This window comes from Oncorhynchus mykiss, chromosome 25 (assembly GCF_057628025.1).
Source record: "Oncorhynchus mykiss isolate SJ-2025 chromosome 25, ASM5762802v1, whole genome shotgun sequence".
Taxonomy (NCBI): Eukaryota; Metazoa; Chordata; class Actinopteri; order Salmoniformes; family Salmonidae; genus Oncorhynchus; species Oncorhynchus mykiss.
In genome coordinates this window covers 8,275,800-8,295,567 of record NC_143046.1, presented here as the reverse complement: position 1 = coordinate 8,295,567, position 19,768 = coordinate 8,275,800, and the positions used below count along the sequence as shown (strand labels likewise).

General features: G+C 43.2%; 1 protein-coding gene across 1 annotated transcript in view; it reads left to right on the top strand.

The window, feature by feature from the left end:
• Window positions 1–5,651: 5,651 nt before the first annotated feature.
• The window catches only part of LOC110504485 (transforming growth factor-beta-induced protein ig-h3), a 33,073-nt gene continuing 18,956 nt past the window's right edge, over window positions 5,652–19,768 (top strand). Inside the window, exons 1-7 of the mRNA XM_036969872.2 lie at window positions 5,652–6,343; window positions 6,655–6,753; window positions 16,626–16,690; window positions 16,908–17,065; window positions 17,370–17,534; window positions 17,912–18,058; window positions 19,042–19,183. Coding sequence (XP_036825767.1) covers window positions 6,228–6,343; window positions 6,655–6,753; window positions 16,626–16,690; window positions 16,908–17,065; window positions 17,370–17,534; window positions 17,912–18,058; window positions 19,042–19,183 — 892 coding nt within the window. The 5' untranslated portion in view covers window positions 5,652–6,227. The remainder of the gene's footprint in view (window positions 6,344–6,654; window positions 6,754–16,625; window positions 16,691–16,907; window positions 17,066–17,369; window positions 17,535–17,911; window positions 18,059–19,041; window positions 19,184–19,768) is intronic.

Here is a 19,768-nt window from a genome sequence, read left to right as displayed (position 1 = left end):
TTTTCCTCATTTTGTCTGTCATAGTTGAAGTGTACCTATGATGAAAATTACAGGCCTCTCTCCTCTTTTTAAGTGGGAGAACTTGCACAATTGGTGGCTGACTAAATACTTTTTTGCCCCACTGTATTTCAATAGCTTACACTTTGAAAATGTGAGAAATGACATCTCAAATACTTTTCAATTCCTGTCCATTATTTAAAAAGTATGAGCTGAAAAACACACACACACACACACACACACACACACACACACACACACACACACACACACACACGTATTGATTCTCTGTTTGTTAGAGGAGGGTAACAGTGTACCTGTACAGGTCTCAGGGTATCACAACCTCTCAGTCTTCCCTGATGATGTCCACCTCTACTCTGACCCACCCCTCCCTGAGAAATGCCTTTTAAAGAATGTGAATGTTTGTTTTTCCCCCTCCAACAAGCCAGCCAGTAAAAAAAACTGAGCCCCACAAACGTAGACAGCACACATACCAGGCAAGTCATTAAACGTTACAATTTTTTAATGGGAAACGCTTGGTTAAGAGAAAGCCACTCTAGAACACATAGACAGGAAGGTAGAGAAGGTCACTCTAGAACACATAGACAGGAAGGAAGAGAAGGTCACTCTAGAACACAGACAGGAAGGAAGAGAAGGTCACTCTAGAACACATGGGCAGGAAGGAAGAGAAGGTCACTCTAGAACACATGGGCAGGAAGGAAGAGAAGGTCACTCTAGAACACATAGACAGGAAGGAAGAGAAGGTCACTCTAGAACACATAGACAGGAAGGAAGAGAAGGTCACTCTAGAACACATAGACCGGAAGGAAGAGAAGGTCACTCTAGAACACATGGGCAGGAAGGTCCATGTGTTAAATAAAAAATTATACATAAATAATTATATATACTGTAGCACACCTACAACAATGAACCGTGGGTCTCAGACAGTGCACTGTAGTCCTTATGCTGAAGATGTGGCTTCTAAATGAGTTTAATTAGCAGTATTCCACAGCTCTATGTAATCTAAGGGATGATGGTAGACGTGGGACCGGGTGGAGTGTATTAGCCTGACTCCCTTCACACAGCATCCTGTATACCTGCTGGGTTCGACTGTTCCAGAGTAATTGCTACATTGTTACAAAGTCTGGGTATTTTTCCCCCTTGGCATTAAAGAAACCTGTACAGTTTGTGTTAAACACCAGCTAAATAGCTCAGAATTAAGTCTCATGCTACAACATCCATTACTCACACAAGTTCCAACAGAATGAAGACATTTCAAATGTCATATTATGTCTATATACAGTGTTGTATTGATGTGCAAATAGTTAAAGTTAAAAAAAAAATGGAAAATAAATAAACATAAATATAGGTTGTATTTACAATGGTGTCTGTTCTTCACCGGTTGCCCTTTTCTCGTGGCAACAGGTCACACATCTTGCTGCTGTGATGGCACACTGTGATATTTCACCCAGTAGATATGGGAGTTTATCAAAATTGGATTTGTTTTCGAATTCTTTGTGGGTCTGTGTAATCTGAGCGAAATTTGTGTCTCCAATATGGTCATACATTGGGCAGGAGGTTAGGAAGTGCAGCTCAGTTTCCACCTTATTTTGTGGGCAGTGTGCACATAGCCTGTCTTCTCTTGTGAGCCAGGTCTGCCTACGGCAACCTTTCTCGATAGCAAGGCTATGCTCACCGAGTTTATACATTGTCAAAGATTTCCTTAATTTTGGGTCAGTCACAGTGGGACAGGTATTCTGCCACTGTGTACTCTCTGTTTAGGGCCAAATAGTGTTCTAGTTTACTCAGTTTTTCTGTTCTTTATAATGTGTCAAGTAATGATCTTTTTTGTTTTCTCATGATTTGGTTGGGTGTAATTGTGTTGCTGTCCTGGGGCTCTGGTTGTGAACCCTCCAACTTCTTTAATGTCTGTCTGTCTGTCTGTCTGTCTGTCTGTCTGTCTGTCTGTCTGTCTGTCTGTCTGTCTGTCTGTCTGTCTGTCTGTCTGTCTGTCTGCCTGCCTGCCTGCCTGCCTGCCTGCCTGCCTGCCTGCCTGCCTGCCTGCCTGCCTGTCTGCCTGTCTGTCTGTCTGCCTGTCTGTCTGTCTGCCTGCCTGTCTGCCTGCCTGCCTGTGGAAGTGAGCTAGTAGAAAATACCACATGGTCAATGGAGCATTATAACAGTATGGAGGGGAACAAGAGAGGTCTTTTAGAGACTGGTAATTGTAGATGTATTGGTCCCCCTTCAGACCTGACACACCCTGGAGGCTACATGTCCTGCAGCTGGGTGGAAAGGATTCCTAAAGCGTGTGTCTGACTGACTGGACTGAGGTATAGCTTTATGTTCAGTCAGTCTTCCTGAAACCCTCTAGAAACTAACGCTCCATGGTCGCTTCGGTTGATTTGGTAAGACCTCCTGTGTTCAGTCAAATATTTGTGGTGGTAGACCTGAATAAACATGTAATTATTACCAAGGCTGTAGAGGTAGAGAGGTACTACTTTACAGTCTGGGTGTTCCCCCCCCCCCCCCCCCCCCCCCCTTGGCATTGAAGAAACATGCACAGTTTATGTTAAACTGCAGCTAAATATCTCAGAATGAAGTCACAGGCTCGAACATCCATTATATTACATAACTGCTACACTGCTAGAGGTGCATCTGAAATAGCATCTTATTCCCCATATAGTCTACTAACATTGATCAGAACCCCTAAACTCTGCTCCCTCTCTCGCTCTCTCTGTGAGGAACTAACCCCCAACCCTCCAACCTCTCTCTCTCTGTGAGGAACTGACCCCCAAACCTCCAACCTCCCTGCTCCCTCTCTCTCTCTCTCTCTGTGTGAGGAACTAACCCAACCATCCAACCTCTCTCTCTCTCTCTGTGAGGAACTAATCCAACCCTCCAACCTCTATCTCTCTCTCTCTCTCTCTCTCTCCTCTCTCTCTCTCAATGAGGAACTAACCCCTGATCCTCCAACCTCCATGCTCCCTCTCTCTCTCTCTCTCTCTCTCTCTCTCTCTCTGTAAGGAACTAATCCGACACTCCAACCTCTCTCTTTCTCTCTCTCTCCCTCTCTCTCTCTCTCTCAACGAGGAACTAACCCCTGATCCTCCAACCTCCCTGCTCCATCTCTCTCTCTCTCTCTCTCTGTAAGGAACTCATATTTGTGTGGTAGACCTGAATCAACATAAATGTAATTATTAGCTTCTGTGTCAGAAGTTCCAAGGCTGTTAGAAGCAGAGAGATATTACTGTACAGCAGCTTAACTCAACTTCTGGATTGGCATCAAAGCTGCAGCAACTCCCAGTCTCTCTAGATCTTGAGGGCTTTAAAACTGTTCTGTATGGCATAAAAGCTAAAGCCATGTCTGAGGGAAACCCCCCCCCCATAAATGTTTTCCTGTTCCATTTGCCCAAATACTACCCATCAAGGGGAGATAGGGCAGACATCAGAGCTCTGTAACAGTTAGATGTGCTCTAGAAACATGTGATCCTGTAGCTGTCCGCCTAGCAGCGTAACCTTGATGATGTAATGTAAATGTGTCAGTCTGTGTAACTTGATGATGTAATGTAAATGTGTCAGTCTGTGTAACTTGATGATGTAATGTAAATGTGTCAGTCTTTGTAACCTTGATGATGTAATGTAAATGTGTCAGTCAGTGTAACCTTGATGATGTAATGTAAATGTGTCAGTCTGCCTGGCAGTGTAACCTTGATGATGTAATGTAAATGTGTCAGTCTGTGTAACCTTGATGATGTAATGTAAATGTGTCAGTCTTTGTAACCTTGATGATGTAATGTAAATGTGTCAGTCAGTGTAACCTTGATGATGTAATGTAAATGTGTCAGTCAGTGTAACCTTGATGATGTAATGTAAATGTGTCAGTCAGTGTAACCTTGATGATGTAATGTAAATGTGTCAGTCTTTGTAACCTTGATGATGTAATGTAAATGTGTCAGTCAGTGTAACCTTGATGATGTAATGTAAATGTGTCAGTCTGCCTGGCAGTGTAACCTTGATGATGTAATGTAAATGTGTCAGTCTTTGTAACCTTGATGATGTAATGTAAATGTGTCAGTCTGCCTGGCAGTGTAACCTTGATGATGTAATGTAAATGTGTCAGTCTTTGTAACCTTGATGATGTAATGTAAATGTGTCAGTCAGTGTAACCTTGATGATGTAATGTAAATGTGTCAGTCTGCCTGGCAGCGTAACCTTGATGATGTAATGTAAATGTGTCAGTCTGCCTGGCAGTGTAACCTTGATGATGTAATGTAAATGTGTCAGTCTGTGTAACTTGATGATGTAATGTAAATGTGTCAGTCTGTGTAACTTGATGATGTAATGTAAATGTGTCAGTCAGTGTAACCTTGATGATGTAATGTAAAAGTGTCAGTCTGTGTAACCTTGATGATGTAATGTAAAAGTGTCAGTCTGCCTGGCAGCGTAACCTTGATGATGTAATGTAAATGTGTCAGTCTGCCTGGCAGTGTAACCTTGATGATGTAATGTAAATGTGTCAGTCTGCCTGGCAGTGTAACCTTGATGATGTAATGTAAATGTGTCAGTCTGCCTGGCAGTGTAACCTTGATGATGTAATGTAAATGTGTCAGTGTGCCTGGCAGTGTAACTTGATGATGTAGTGTAAATGTGTCAGTCTGCCTGGCAGTGTAACCTTGATGATGTAATGTAAATGTGTCAGTGTGCCTAGCAGTGTAACTATTAGCTTGCTTCATCATTATCTTTTTACTGAAACATGTTGGATTCACTCTTGAATAGTTTGATACATTCCTCTGGGGAGGCAGGGTAGCCTAGTGGTTAGATCGTTGGACTAGTAACTGGAAGGTTGCAAGTTCAAACCCCCGAGCTGACAAGGTACAAATCTGTCATTCTGCCCAAAAATAAGAATTTGTTCTTAACTGACTTGCCTAGTTGAATAAATAAAAAAATAAATGTGCATAACATTACTAGAAATAATTCATCAGTGGTTTGGTTTCCTTCAAGTGTCAGTTTGGTAACTCTTTATTTGTATAGTCCATCTGAAGATGTTCTACAGACTATCAGTAACATTTCAACTAACTAACGATCTACTGACCCTAACTCTTATTCTAACCCTAACCGTAACGTTAGCAAGCAGTCGCTTATCAACAGACGGTCATACGATCAACAAACTATCTGTCGAGCATGTGGACTACTATCCGGACAATCAAAATAAAGTGGGGAATGTCCGTTGTTTTTCTTCAAATAACAGAAGGAACTCTGTTGTGCGGTTTGTTTCTATGGTAGCGATCATGGGAAGAAGCCAACAATAACGAACTGCTTCAGGTCTGCTGAAGTAATTCAGGTCTCAGTCAGTGACATTAAAAAAAAAAAAATCTGAAAGACAGTATGTCCTCCTTGGATGGAACTTTACATATTTCGCAGGAGATCCAACGCAACTGTGCTTTATTTTGGTTTACCAGTTCTAAATTCAAAAGTTAATTTATATAATAATATATACCAGCAGGAAATGAACCTGTAATTCTGACATTGCTCTAGTGCTGTGCAGCTGAGACACAGAGAAAACCCAATGAAACAGTTAACAATGGATTAATCCCTGCTGAAACACTCTGGGTGTGACAGATGTATTAACAAAAATGAGTTTTGTCAGAGTTCCCAGTCCAGGGTTCCCAGTCCAGGGCAATGACTAAATCAACTTTGTTGAGGACAAACTAAGACATTCTGTGGTAAAATAGATGTCCTGGCTATGATACTCTCTATAGTGGATGTCCTCAGAAGGTGAAATAACCTTCATGTGTGGCTGACCGGGTTTAAACCAGGGTCATGTGTTAGGCAACTGAGCTAAAGCCCAGGCATCAGTTTGAGGTGCTGATGCAAGTCTTCATGTCTCAGGCGAGGGATGGCATTGCATTTGGGATTAATTTGATGACAAATAATGATATCTCAAAAATATATTTGTTCACATGAATGAATCTATTTTCGTTTAAATCTATTCTACACATTTTCTTTTCATATCATTACTCTATTTGCGGTTTTAAAAAAATGTTTAAAATAAGATCGACTCGGTTAAGTTTTAATTTTTATTTTTTATTTATGTGTGTGCTAAAGTGTCTTGGCTCACTCCCCACGCCCCTCCCTATAACCGTTTAGTCCTTCACTATATATTCCTGGTCGCACCGTTCTCCGACTTGTCGGGAGATCGGAGGCCAACAGAATAAGGGGAAAAGGCCAAGATGCAGCACTTAACTTTATTGACTTTGTCGCTCACCTTGATTGCAACGATTTGTTTTGCAAAGTCACCCTATCAATCAGTTCTTCAGCACAGCAGGATAAGAGGCAGACAGCATGGGTAAGGAGCATACGTTATTACTCCAATGATAATGTGCGCATAGAAAGTTCTGCATTCTGCAATTTCCAATGGCAAAAGTAAATATAACTTTTGGTTCGTATAATTACAAAGCATGATTTATGTTTTATGCTATTAAATATATAGCCTTCTAGAGCTACTGATTTTTAATGGCATACTGTGTTGTACTTCACAACTGCTTGAAGTAAAGTGAACCGGTAATTCGATATAAGTGATAGGCAAACTCAAAGTGTCTACTGTAAATGTGCCGGCAAAAATAAAACTGAATGAAATATTCTCTCATCTCTTTTTAGACCCAATGTGTGCGCGATGCAAAAGATACAGGGGACGGACAAGAAATATTTCACCAACTGCAAGCAATGGTACCATCGCAAGATCTGCGGCAAGCCAACGTGAGTGTAATATAAACATGTTATTCACATGCGTGTTAATTTGAATAGTTGACAGCGAGTTGATTTATTACAACATGCTGCGTCAATATATTGGTATTATAGCCTACTAGTATAGACTATACACATAGTGAGCATGGATAAGCATGCCATCATTAAGGAAGGAAGATCTGAAAACGTTTTTTTGTCATTTGTGCAGAGCATATCTTAAAACAATATATTTTAAGTAAGATTTATCAGTTTTACATTGGGGGTAAATAAGGAATTTTCCTTTCCTGTGGGTTTATTGAAGGACTAAGATGAACTAAGATTGTCAAACAGAACGAAAAGTAGCTGAAACATTTAACCTTGTTGAGGACAAAAAGCAGCAGGGCTAAAGGCAGAAACCAACAGATGAACTGAGTTCCACCATGAGGCTTGCATCCCAAATTGCGCCCTATTCCTTGAATAGTGTACTACTGTTGACCAGGGCCCATAGGTTAGTGCACTACTGTTGACCAGGAGCCATAGGGTAGTGTACTACTGTTGACCAGGGCCATAGGTTAGTGCACTACTGTTGACCAGGAGCCATAGGGTAGTGCACTACTGTTGACCAGGGCCCATAGGTTAGTGCACTACTGTTGACCAGGAGCCATAGGGTAGTGTACTACTGTTGACCAGGGCCATAGGTTAGTGCACTACTGTTGACCAGGAGCCATAGGGTAGTGCACTACTGTTGACCAGGGCCCATAGGGTAGTGCACTACTGTTGACCAGGACCCATAGGGTAGTGCACTACTGTTGACCAGGGCCCCATAGGGTAGTGTACTACTGTTGACCAGGCCCCATAGGTTAGTGCACTACTGTTGACCAGTAGCCATAGGGTAGTGCACTACTGTTGACCAGGGCCCATAGGGTAGTGCACTACTGTTGACCAGGGCCCATAGGTTAGTGCACTACTGTTGACCAGGGCACATAGGGTGGTGTACTACTGTTGACCAGGACCCATAGGGTAGTGTACTACTGTTGACCAGGACCCATAGGGTAGTGAACTACTGTTGACCAGGAGCCATAGGGTAGTGTACTACTGTTGACCAGGCCCCATAGGTTAGTGCACTACTGTTGACCAGGAGCCATAGGGTAGTGCACTACTGTTGACCAGGGCCCATAGGTTAGTGCACTACTGTTGACCAGGGCCATAGGTTAGTGCACTACTGTTGACCAGGAGCCATAGGGTAGTGCACTACTGTTGACCAGGACCCATAGGGTAGTGCACTACTGTTGACCAGGGCCCATAGGTTAGTGCACTACTGTTGACCAGGAGCCATAGGGTAGTGTACTACTGTTGACCAGGGCCATAGGTTAGTGCACTACTGTTGACCAGGAGCCATAGGGTAGTGCACTACTGTTGACCAGGGCCCATAGGTTAGTGCACTACTGTTGACCAGGAGCCATAGGGTAGTGTACTACTGTTGACCAGGGCCATAGGTTAGTGCACTACTGTTGACCAGGACCCATAGGGTAGTGCACTACTGTTGACCAGGGCCCCATAGGGTAGTGTACTACTGTTGACCAGGACCCATAGGTTAGTGCACTACTGTTGACCAGTAGCCATAGGGTAGTGCACTACTGTTGACCAGGGCCCATAGGGTAGTGCACTACTGTTGACCAGGGCCCATAGGTTAGTGCACTACTGTTGACCAGGGCACATAGGGTGGTGTACTACTGTTGACCAGGACCCATAGGGTAGTGTACTACTGTTGACCAGGACCCATAGGGTAGTGCACTACTGTTGACCAGAGCCCATTTGGGACATACCCATAGAATAGAGATAGATGGTGTACAGTGAGAAGGAATTGATTTGACTGAGCTATGCTAAATTTAGTACATTTTCCAGTCCAAAACGGCAGCTTGCCTAACATCTAAACCTTCAGAGAGAGTAAGCATGATGAAGGTGACAGTTATAAGGAGCGCATAAGTGAAATTCCTTCCTGAAACAGTAGCCCAACTATTTAAGTCGCTAACCATAATAACTCGCTGTTGAAAAAGTGACATGCAGAGAGGTCTGTTTTCAATCATCTGCTAGGACTTAACCTTGTTAAGATGGGTTCAGTGGGCAAGCAGCTAGCTCCATGTCGAAGTGGGAAGGTCTTTTTGCTTCATCCTCTTATGAGAACTTCTCCTGCAGTCGTTGGGTCCTGCCAGGACAGTCTGATGCCAGTGTAAATGAAAGAGAGTGTGCGTCCTAAATGGCACCCTATTCCCTAAAAAGTGCACTACTTTTGACCAGAGTCCTATGGGCAATGGCACCCTATTCCTTATATAGTGCACTACTTTTGACCAGAGCTCTATTACTTTTGATCGGGGCCCATAGGGATCTGGTCAAAAGTAGTTCACTATTTAGGGAATAGGGTGCCATTTGGGATGAATCGTCTATTATAATGCCAAACGTCCCAACAGTCCTGGGAGAGAAAATATCCTGTAAAAGGTGTTAATGACTTAATGATCCAATGTTTAAAACGTCCAGCTGTAGTAGTCTCTAGTCTAGCTGTAGTAGTCTCTAGTCTAGCTGTAGTAGTCTCCAGTCTAGCCTCTAGTAGTCTCTAGTCTAGCTGTAGTAGTCTCTAGTCTAGCTGTAGTAGTCTCTAGTCTAGCTGTAGTAGTATCTAGTCTAGCTGTAGTAGTCTCCAGTCTAGCTGCAGTAGTCCCTAGTCTAGCTGTAGTCTAGCTGTAGTAGTCTCCAGTCTAGCTGTAGTAGTATCTAGTCTAGCTGTAGTAGTCTTTAGTCTAGCTGTAGTCTAGCTGTAGTAGTCTCTAGTCTAGCTGTAGTCTAGCTGTAGTTGTCTCTAGTCTAGCTGTAGTAGTCTCCAGTCTAGCTGTAGTAGTCTCTAGTCCAGCTGTAGTAGTCTCTAGTCTAGCTGTAGTAGTCTCTAGTCTAGCTGTAATAGTCTCTAGTCTAGCTGTAGTAGTCTCTAGTCTAGCTGTATTAGTCTCTAGTCTAGCTGTAGTAGTCTCTAGTCTAGCTGTAGTAGTCTCTAGTCTAGCTGTATTAGTCTCTAGTCTAGCTGTAGTAGTCTCTAGTCTAGCTGTAGTAGTCTCTAGTCTAGCTGTAGTAGTCTCTAGTCTAGCTGTATTAGTCTCTAGTCCAGCTGTAGTAGTCTCTAGTCTAGCTGTAGTAGTCTCTAGTCTAGCTGTAATAGTCTCTAGTCTAGCTGTAGTAGTCTCTAGTCTAGCTGTATTAGTCTCTAGTCCAGCTGTAGTAGTCTCTAGTCTAGCTGTAGTAGTCTCTAGTCTAGCTGTATTAGTCTCTAGTTTAGCTGTAGTAGTCTCTAGTCTAGCTGTATTAGTCTCTAGTCTAGCTGTAGTAGGCAACATGAAGCATGGACAACTATTTCTAAACCATTTTATTTTACGAGCTTACTGATAATATGTATACACTACCAGTCAAATGTTTGGACACACCTACTCATTCAAGGACATTTCTTTATTCTGACAATGTTCTACATTGTAGAATAATAGTGAAGACATCAAAACTATGAAATAACACATATGGAATCATGTAGTAACCAAAAAAGTATATTTTATATTTGAGATTCTTCAAAGTAGCCACCCTTTGCCTTGATGACAGCTTTGCACACTCTCGACATTCTCTCATCCAGCTTCACCTGAAATGTTTTTCCAACAGTCTTGAAGGAGTTCCCACATATGCTGAGCACTTGTTGGCTGCTTTTCCTTCCCTCTGCGGTCCAACTCATCCCAAACCATCTCTATTGGGTTGAAGTCGGGTGATTGATTGTGGAGGCCAGGTCATCTGATGCAGCACTCCATCACTCTTCTTCTTGGTCAAATAACCCTTACACAACCTGAAGGTGTGTTTTGGGTAATTGTCCTGTTGGAAAAACAAATGATAGTCCCACTAAGCACAAACCAGATGGGATGGTATATCGCTGCAGAATGATGTGGTAGCCATCAATCAATCAAATTTATTTTATATAGCCCTTCGTACATCAGCTGATATCTCAAAGTGCTGTACAGAAACCCAGCCTAAAACCCCAAACAGCAAGCAATGCAGGTGAAGAAGCACGGTGGCTAGGAAAAACTCCCTAGAAAGGCCAAAACCTAGGAAGAAACCTAGAGAGGAACCAGGCTATGTGGGGTGGCCAGTCCTCTTCTGGCTGTGCCGGGTGGAGATTATAACAAAACATGGTCAAGATGTTCAAATGTTCATAAATGACCAGCATGGTCGAATAATAATAAGGCAGAATAGTTGAAACTGGAGCAGCAGCACAGTCAGGTGGACTGGGGACAGCAAGGAGTCATCATGTCAGGTATTCCTGGGGCATGGTCCTAGGGCTCAGGTCCTCCGAGAGAGAGAAAGAAAGAGAGAATTAGAGAGAGCATATGTGGGATGGCCAGTCCTCTTCTGGCTGTGCCGGGTGGAGATTATAACAGAACATGGCCAAGATGTTCAAATGTTCATAAATGATCAGCATGGTCGAATAATAATAAGGCAGAACAGTTGAAACTGGAGCAGCAGCACAGCCAGGTGGACTGGGGACAGCAAGGAGTCATCATGTCAGGTAGTCCTGGGGCATGGTCCTAGGGCTCAGGTCCTCCGAGAGAGAGAAAGAGAGAAGGAGAGAATTAGATAACGCACACTTAGATTCACACAGGACACCGAATAGGACAGGAGAAGTACTCCAGATATAACAAACTGACCCTAGCCCCCCGACACATAAACTACTGCAGCATAAATACTGGAGGCTGAGACAGGAGGGGTCAGGAGACACTGTGGCCCACTCCGAGGACACCCCCGGACAGGGCCAAACAGGAAGGATATAGCCATGCTGATTAAGTGTGCCTTGAATTCTAAATAAATCCCTGACAGTGTCACCAGCAAAGCACCTCCACACCTCCTCTTCCATGCTTCACGGTGGGAACCACACATGGAGAGATCATCCTTTCACCTACGCTGTGTCTCACAAAGACACGGCGGTTGGAACCAAAAATGTCCATTGCTCGTGTTTCTTGGACCAAGCAAGTCTCTTCTTATTATTGGTGTCCTTTAGTAGTGGTTTCTTTGCAGCAATTCGTCCATGAAGGCCTGATTCACACAGTCTCCTCTGAATAGTTGATGTTGAGACGTGTCCGGTAACTCTAATGAAACTGTCTGTCAATGAAAATGTCTGTCATAGTTCTTGACATTTTCCGTATTGACTGACCTTCATGTCTTAAAGTAATGATGGACTGTCGTTTCTTTTTGCTTATTTGAGCTGTTCTTGCCATAATATGGACTTGTTCTTTTCTTTTACCAAATAGGGCTACCTATAATATATTTTAATTTGCTGAACACTTATTTTGTTACTACATGATTCCATATGTGTTATTTCATAGTTTTGATGTCTTCACTAATATTCTACAATGTAGGAAATAGTCAAAACATTTGACTGGTACTATATATAAATAGGATATATATTATTTAGTTTCAAAAGAATGGCTGACAAATTAATACGTTAGTTGTGAAAATTGGTTTGCGTTAGTTTTTGATCTTCATGTTAAACTCACAATCCTGTTAGTTTGGTTCTCAGCAATTAGGAAATGACTCACCCAGGAATCATTGAGTCATCAACTTTGTTGCTGTATCCTCTTCTCTTTTTGTGACATCAACAACGATGGGAAGTTTGACAAGTTTTAGTGATAGTTTGGACAAAATAAATCCCTGGGTTGGCTAGGTAGTTGGTTTGGGGGAGATAAATGCTGGGTTAGCCATGGTAGTTAATTTGGACAAGATAAATGCTGGGTTAGCTAGGTAGTTGGTTTGGGGGAGATAAATGCTGGGTTAGCTAGGTAGTTGGTTTGGGGGAGATAAATGCTGGGTTAGCTAGGTAGTTGGTTTGGGGGAGATAAATGCTGGGTTAGCTAGGTAATTAGTTTGGATGAGAAATGCTGGGTTAGCTAGGTAGTTAGTTTGGATGAGAAATGCTGGGTTAGCTAGGTAGTTAGTTTAGATGAGAAATGCTGGGTTAGCTAGGTAGTTAGCTTGGACGAGATAAATGCTTGGTTAGTTAGGTAGTTAGTTTGGGGGAGATCAATTCTGGGTTAGCTAGGTAGTTAGTTTGGGGGAGATCAATTCTGGGTTAGCTAGGTAGTTAGTTTGGGGGAGATCAATTCTGGGTTAGCTAGGTAGTTAGTTTGGGGGAGATACATTCTGGGTTAGCTAGGTTGTTACACAGTAGATAATGGATACCTTGTGTCTCTCTATTCAATCAGTCCGGGTAGTGTTAAATAGCTTCTGAGGGTAAAAGGACAACTCAGGTTACCAACATCAATCTTCCAGATAGGCCCTGTCCTGGACCCTGGGCAGTAAAGGCACTGACAGCCTTCCACAGTAGCGGCTGTTTGATTGACGTCAATGTTAACATCCCTGCAGGGGGCAAGATGGTATTGGTTATTGCTCTGTCTAACATTCCTCTGAGATTGTGTTGTAGGTTTTGCATGGCATGTGTTGACCATTTCACCATTATACTGCCTTGGGAATGGGTGTGCTAAGAAAACATGCATTTGCTATTTGCTATCTAGGATGTGTGTGTGTGTGTGTGTGTGTGTGCGTGTGCGTGTGCGTGTGTGTGTGTGGTGTCTTCTGTTCCCGGCTTTTTCTTGTTATTTGATCTCCCTTGATAAGTATTGTGAAATTATCTAGATGTTTCCTGTAGAAAATTGAACCAAAGACACGAACTTGATGACTTTGTAACGGGAGACGTTTGCTGGCGATTCACAACAGTGTTTCTTTCATTGGAAATCTCATGAAAGTTGAAGAGGAAGGGAAACTTTGCTGTGGGCGCTGGATGTTTGGAGGAAATGATGGCTTTAGAGGGCACTGTTGAGGGACTTCCATCCCTAAACACACACTAATCATTCATAAGGGAGCCAGGAAAATGAATTTTTTCCACAGCAAGCGAGACCTGAAGTGTCCATTTGAGAGGGCTGGGAGTTTGAGAGTGGCGTTCAAAAGGACAAACCTGGGCTTGTGTCAACAAAGGTTCCAAAAAGCTTTTATCAGTTTGAATTGAATTACATTTACAGACACCCATGGAAAGAGGGAGCTGACCACTGGGTTTAACAGGTAATGGGTTAGAATGCAGGCCATGGGGACATGGTGCTGCTGGTGCTAGAGGTTACAGGTCACTTGAGGGGAGACCTCATAACTCTTGAGTCACCAATAACCCTAACAACAACAACCCTTAGGTACCACCCAACAGCCCATAGCTACCTCCCAAAAGCCCTTAGCTACCTCCCAACAGCCCTTAGCTACCACCCAACAGCCCTTAGCTACCTCCCAACAGCCCTTAGCTACCTCCCAAGAGCCCTTAGCTACCTCCCAAGAGCCATTAGCTACCTCCCAAGAGCCCTTAGCTACCACCCAAGAGCCCTTAGCTACCTCCCAAGAGCCCTTAGCTACCACCCAAGAGCCCTTAGCTACCTCCCAAGAGCCCTTAGCCTCCTCCCAAGAGCCCTTAGCTACCACCCAAGAACCCTTAGCTACCACCCAAGAGCCCGTAGCTACCTCCCAAGCGCCCTTAGCCTCCTCCCAAGAGCCCTTAGCTACCACCCAAGAGCCCTTAGCTACCTCCCAACAGCCCCTAGCTACCTCCCAAGAACCCTTAGCTACCACCCAAGAGCCCTTAGCTACCTCCCAACAGCCCCTAGCCTCCTCCCAAGAGCCCTTAGCTACCACCCAAGAGCCCTTAGCTACCTCCCAACAGCCTCTAGCTACCTTTAAAGCCCCTAGCTACCTTTAAAGCCCCTAGCTACCTCCCAACAGCCCCTAGCTACCTCCCAACAGCCCCTAGCTACCTTTAAAGCCCCTAGCTACCTTTAAAGCCCCTAGCTACCTCCCAACAGCTCCTAGCTACCTTTAAAGCCCCTAGCTACCTCCCAACAGCCCCTAGCTACCTTTAAAGCCCCTAGCTACCTCCCAACAGCCCTTAGCTACCTCCCAACAGCCCCTAGCTACCTCCCAACAGCCCCTAGCTACCTCCCAACAGCCCCTAGCTACCTCCCAACAGCCCCTAGCTACCTTTAAAGCCCCTAGCTACCTCCCAACAGCCCCTAGCTACCTTTAAAGCCCCTAGCTACCTCCCAACAGCCCCTAGCTACCTTTAAAGCCCCTAGCTACCTCCCAACAGCCCCTAGCTACCTCCCAACAGCCCCTAGCTACCTTTAAAGCCCCACTCTCAACGCCAATGCATTGGTTCTTCTGTTTTTCTCAGCAATCACACTATGTTTTGAAGTAGTAACATTTGACTAAAGGTGAATCCCAGAGCTAACTAGTCTGTAAAGCTTTATACACGCTCACTTTTACTTCAATTTACATCTTGTTTTTATTTGTCTGGGAAAGGAACATTTGAGTTTTTTTTATGAAAAAAAGAATTTATTTATTTATTTCGTATCTATGAATAGCACGCCAATTCAAATCTATCTAGCATGCTAATTTCATCATGGAACCCATAAAGTCTAATGGACCTTCACTCTCTTCTTTCATACTTTTGTCTGGTGAATAGTTTGCCTCAATGCTTGGAAGTCTCAATGTACACTGTGTTTGAATTATGCGACCTTACTGTTTATTTTGTCAGAAATCCATGGCTACCATCTTTGTTTATGCTTGTGGAGAACAAATCGAAGTTGAGTTAACATCTGTTTTGAAAATCCGACTGGTTTGGTTTCCAGGCTACTGTGTTTTACAGGGTTTCCTCATAAACCCCCCCCCCCCACCCACCCTCACTGAATGTGAGGATTGTCCCCTAACCATGTTTCTGAGCTACCAACTACCCGACTCAGAGTTGGTCCTCTTTTACATTTGAGTCATTTAGCAGACTATTATCCAAAGCGACTTTACAGCTAGTGCATTCATCTTTAAAATAGCTTGGGCAGGAACTCTGCTGAAGAGCTTTGACTGGGATGAACGGGATCTGACGCCCCCCGTAGGGGTGGGAGGGCCAAGAGACCAGAGCTGGCGGAACGGAGTACTCGAGTTGGGATGTAGGGTCTGCAGGGTGTCGCAAGATGCCAAATCATTTTTGTGTAGCTTTCCACACCTTTTGCCTTGTCTTTTTTGACTGTGTTATGCATTGTTGATGTTGCCACTGTGTTCCTCACTGTAACTTACCTGTGCCAATGTTTGATTAGCAATAATCATGGATAATCATTTTCGTGGATATAGACCAGTTATTTTTGACTTAACTTTAAGGTTCACGTTTTTATCCGGTACACCTTCGCTTGGCCGCTCTCTCTTTGTTTTTACTGGCAGGAGCATGTGTTTCAGTACCGCTCTCTTAGTCCCCTTTCTGGAGTTTCCCTTGGCCAACCCTGGGTCTCTCTACCTCTACCTCTCTACCTCTCTCTCTCTCTCTCTCTCTACCTCTCTCTCTCTCTCTCTCTCTCTCTCTCTCTCTCTCTCTCTCTCTCTCTCTCTCTCTTTATACCCCTCTCTCTCTCTCTCTACCTCTCTCTCTCTCTCTCTCTCTCTCTCTCTCTGCCTCTCTCTCTCTCTGCCTCTCTCTCTCTCTCTCTCTCTGCCTCTCTCTCTCTCTCTCTCTCTCAGGAAATGAGCTTTTATGACCTTTCAGTACCAGCTGAGCCCAGTTCAGATTTATTGTGGAAATATCTCAAATGCACAAAATGACAGAACTATGTGTATAGCATGTGGCTGTATCATTTAACCTAAGACACATTGCTCAATTTTTTGTAGCCTGGTCACATATCCGTTTGTGGCAAGACAACACAAACAAGATCTGGAACAAGTCTTTTGACTTGAAAGAGTAAGGAGAAACTGACCTGTTGTTTCCATCTCTTGATTGGCTGCAGTCGTCCTTAACACGTGTTCTTATTGGTCAACAGGGTGATCAGCTATGAGTGTTGCCCCGGTTATGAGAAGCTTCCAGGAGAGAAGGGTTGTCCTGCTGGTAAGAAGAAATCTACATTATTAGCCAGCAAATCTAGTTATAGCTCAGTCACGTACTATCCATAAAATGCAACAACTCGACCAATTTGGGATAATTATTTTTAGACAAGAGGCCTGTCAAACAAAATATGGGATCCTACTTTGATTGTCAAATATACATCCATCAAATCAACATTTGAATTTCCTACATTTCCCCCCATATGATAATGTTTTTCCAGCCCTGCCGTTGGTGAACATCTACAACACGCTGGGTGTGGTTGGAGCCGCCACCACCAAGATGTACTCAGAGAGGGCTCAGCTGAGGGAGGAGATCGAAGGACCAGGGAGCTTCACCTTTTTCGCTCCCAGCAACCAGGCCTGGGCGGCCCTACCCAACGTGAGTGTGTCAGGAGGACTCTCTCCCTTCACATGAGAGGGATACACGGAGAGAGAGAGAGAACTGGAAATCAAGTATAATTCCCCCCAATCCTGTTGCATCTAGAGATATTGTATTATTCTGACCTCAGACTACGTGTTATCAGCCTAATCAGCCGAGGTAGCGTATCAAACATTTTTTTTTTTAAAAGAGCAGTAGATTCTAGAACCAAGTCTTTGGTCAGTATATGTAATGGTACGAATGGTTAACTTGTGATTGATCGTTGTTCTGATGAAAACAGGACTCTGTTTTTTTACGGTTGTAGGAAATCCTGGATGCTCTGGTGAGCAACGTGAATATTGAGCTTCTCAACGCGCTCCACTACCACATGGTGAACCGCCGTTTGACCTCTGAGGACCTGAAGCACGGATCTGCCTTCCCCTCCATGTACCAAGACTTCAACCTTCACATCCACCACTACCCCAACGGAGTGAGTAGCATCTGTCCAATGTTAATGTTGCATTATAATTGAAAGCACCGGTGGCTAGTGGCACCTTAATTGGGGAGGACGGGCTCATGGTAATGACTGGAATAGAATGGTATTGACCAATAGAATGGTAGTGATTGGAAGGTATATGATGTCGTGACCTGGCCCGGTCCCAGATCTGTTTGTGCAGTATGACATAGGCCATCTGGGACCAAGCAAGTTGGAACCTCTAGAGAGACATGAACAGATACATCGTCAGCTAAAAACCTTTACTGTACAATTTTTTGATAATTTTTCAAATGGTCACACGTTGACCATCGATCAAAAGTCAGCTAAATCATGAGACAACTTTTCTTTTTCTCTCTCTCTTGTCATTGCAGATTGTAACAGTGAACTGTGCTCGTCTGGTGAAAACAGACCAGCATGCGACCAACGGGATCGTGCACGTCGTGGACAGAGTCATCACCGCGGTTACCAACGACGTGCACACTTTCATCGACACCGATGATGATCTGGAGACTCTTCGTGTAAGTAAACGACTTTAACAGTTTGTCGCTTCATTCATTCATTCATTCATTCATTCATTCATTCATCCATCCATCCATTAATTAATTAATTCATTCATCCATTCATTCATCCATTCATCCATTCATCCATCCATCCATCCATTAATTCATTCATTCATTCATTCATTCATCCATTCATTCATCCATTCATCCATCCATCCATCCATTAATTAATTCATTCATTCATCCATTCATCCATTCATCCATCCATCCATCCATTAATTCATTCATTCATTCATTCATCCATTCATTCATTCATCCATTCATTCATTCATTCATCCAATCATTAATTAATTCATTCATTCATTCACAGAACAGTCTATCACACTAGAACTCTCTTACCATTTCCTACATGTTGAACATATGCTATGCAATGTTGTGTCAGCTATCGGAATGTTACGTTCACTGATCATTGACTCGGTCTCGGTCTTTTGTATTGTATGTGCAATTTGAATTATGTAGAGAAAAGCAGTGTTGATTCAGTGTGTTGATTCAGTGTGTTGATTCAGTGTGTTGATTCAGTGTGTTGATTCAGTTTGTTGATTCAGTGTGTTGATTCAGTGTGTTGATTCAGTGTGTTGATTCAGTGTGTTGATTCAGTGTGTTGATTCAGTTTGTTGATTCAGTGTGTTGATTCAGTGTGTTGATTCAGTGTGTTGATTCAGTGTGTTGATTCAGTTTGTTGATTCAGTGTGTTGATTCAGTGTGTTGATTCAGTTTGTTGATTCAGTGTGTTGATTCAGTGTGTTGATTCGGTGTTGATTCAGTGTGTTGATTCAGTTTGTTGATTCAGTGTGTTGATTCAGTTTGTTGATTCAGTGTGTTGATTCAGTGTGTTGATTCAGTGTGTTGATTCAGTTTGTTGATTCAGTGTGTTGATTCGGTGTTGATTCAGTGTGTTGATTCAGTGTGTTGATTCAGTTTGTTGATTCTCTGCGTTTTAGAATGCTGTTGCTGCTGCTGGTCTGACCCAAATGCTGGAGAGCGATGGTCACTACACGGTGTTCGCTCCAACCAACGAAGCCTTCGAGAAGATCCCCCCTGAAATGCTCAACAGGATCCTGGGAGACCCCGTGGCTCTGAAAGGTGAAATTTTTTATGACAGTTGGATATAGAACGGGGAGATAGATATTGGATATAGAACAGGGAGATAGATATTGGATATAGAACAGGGAGATAGATATTGGATATAGATAGAACAGGGAGATAGATATTGGATATAGAACAGGGAGATAGATATTGGATATAGAACAGGGAGATAGATATTGGATATAGAACAGGGAGATAGATATTGGATATAGAACAGGGAGATAGATATTGGATATAGAACGGGGAGATAAATATTGGATATAGAACAGGGAGATAGATATTGGATATAGAACAGGAAGATAGATATTGGATATAGAACAGGGAGATAGATATTGGATATAGAACAGGGAGATAGATATTGGATATAGAACAGGGAGATAGATATTGGATATAGAACAGGGAGATAGATATTGGATATAGAACGGGGAGATAGATATTGGATATAGAACAGGGAGATAGATATTGGATATAGAACAGGGAGATAGATATTGGATATAGAACAGGGAGATAGATATTGGATATAGAACAGGGAGATAGATATTGGATATAGAACGGGGAGATAGATATTGGATATAGAACAGG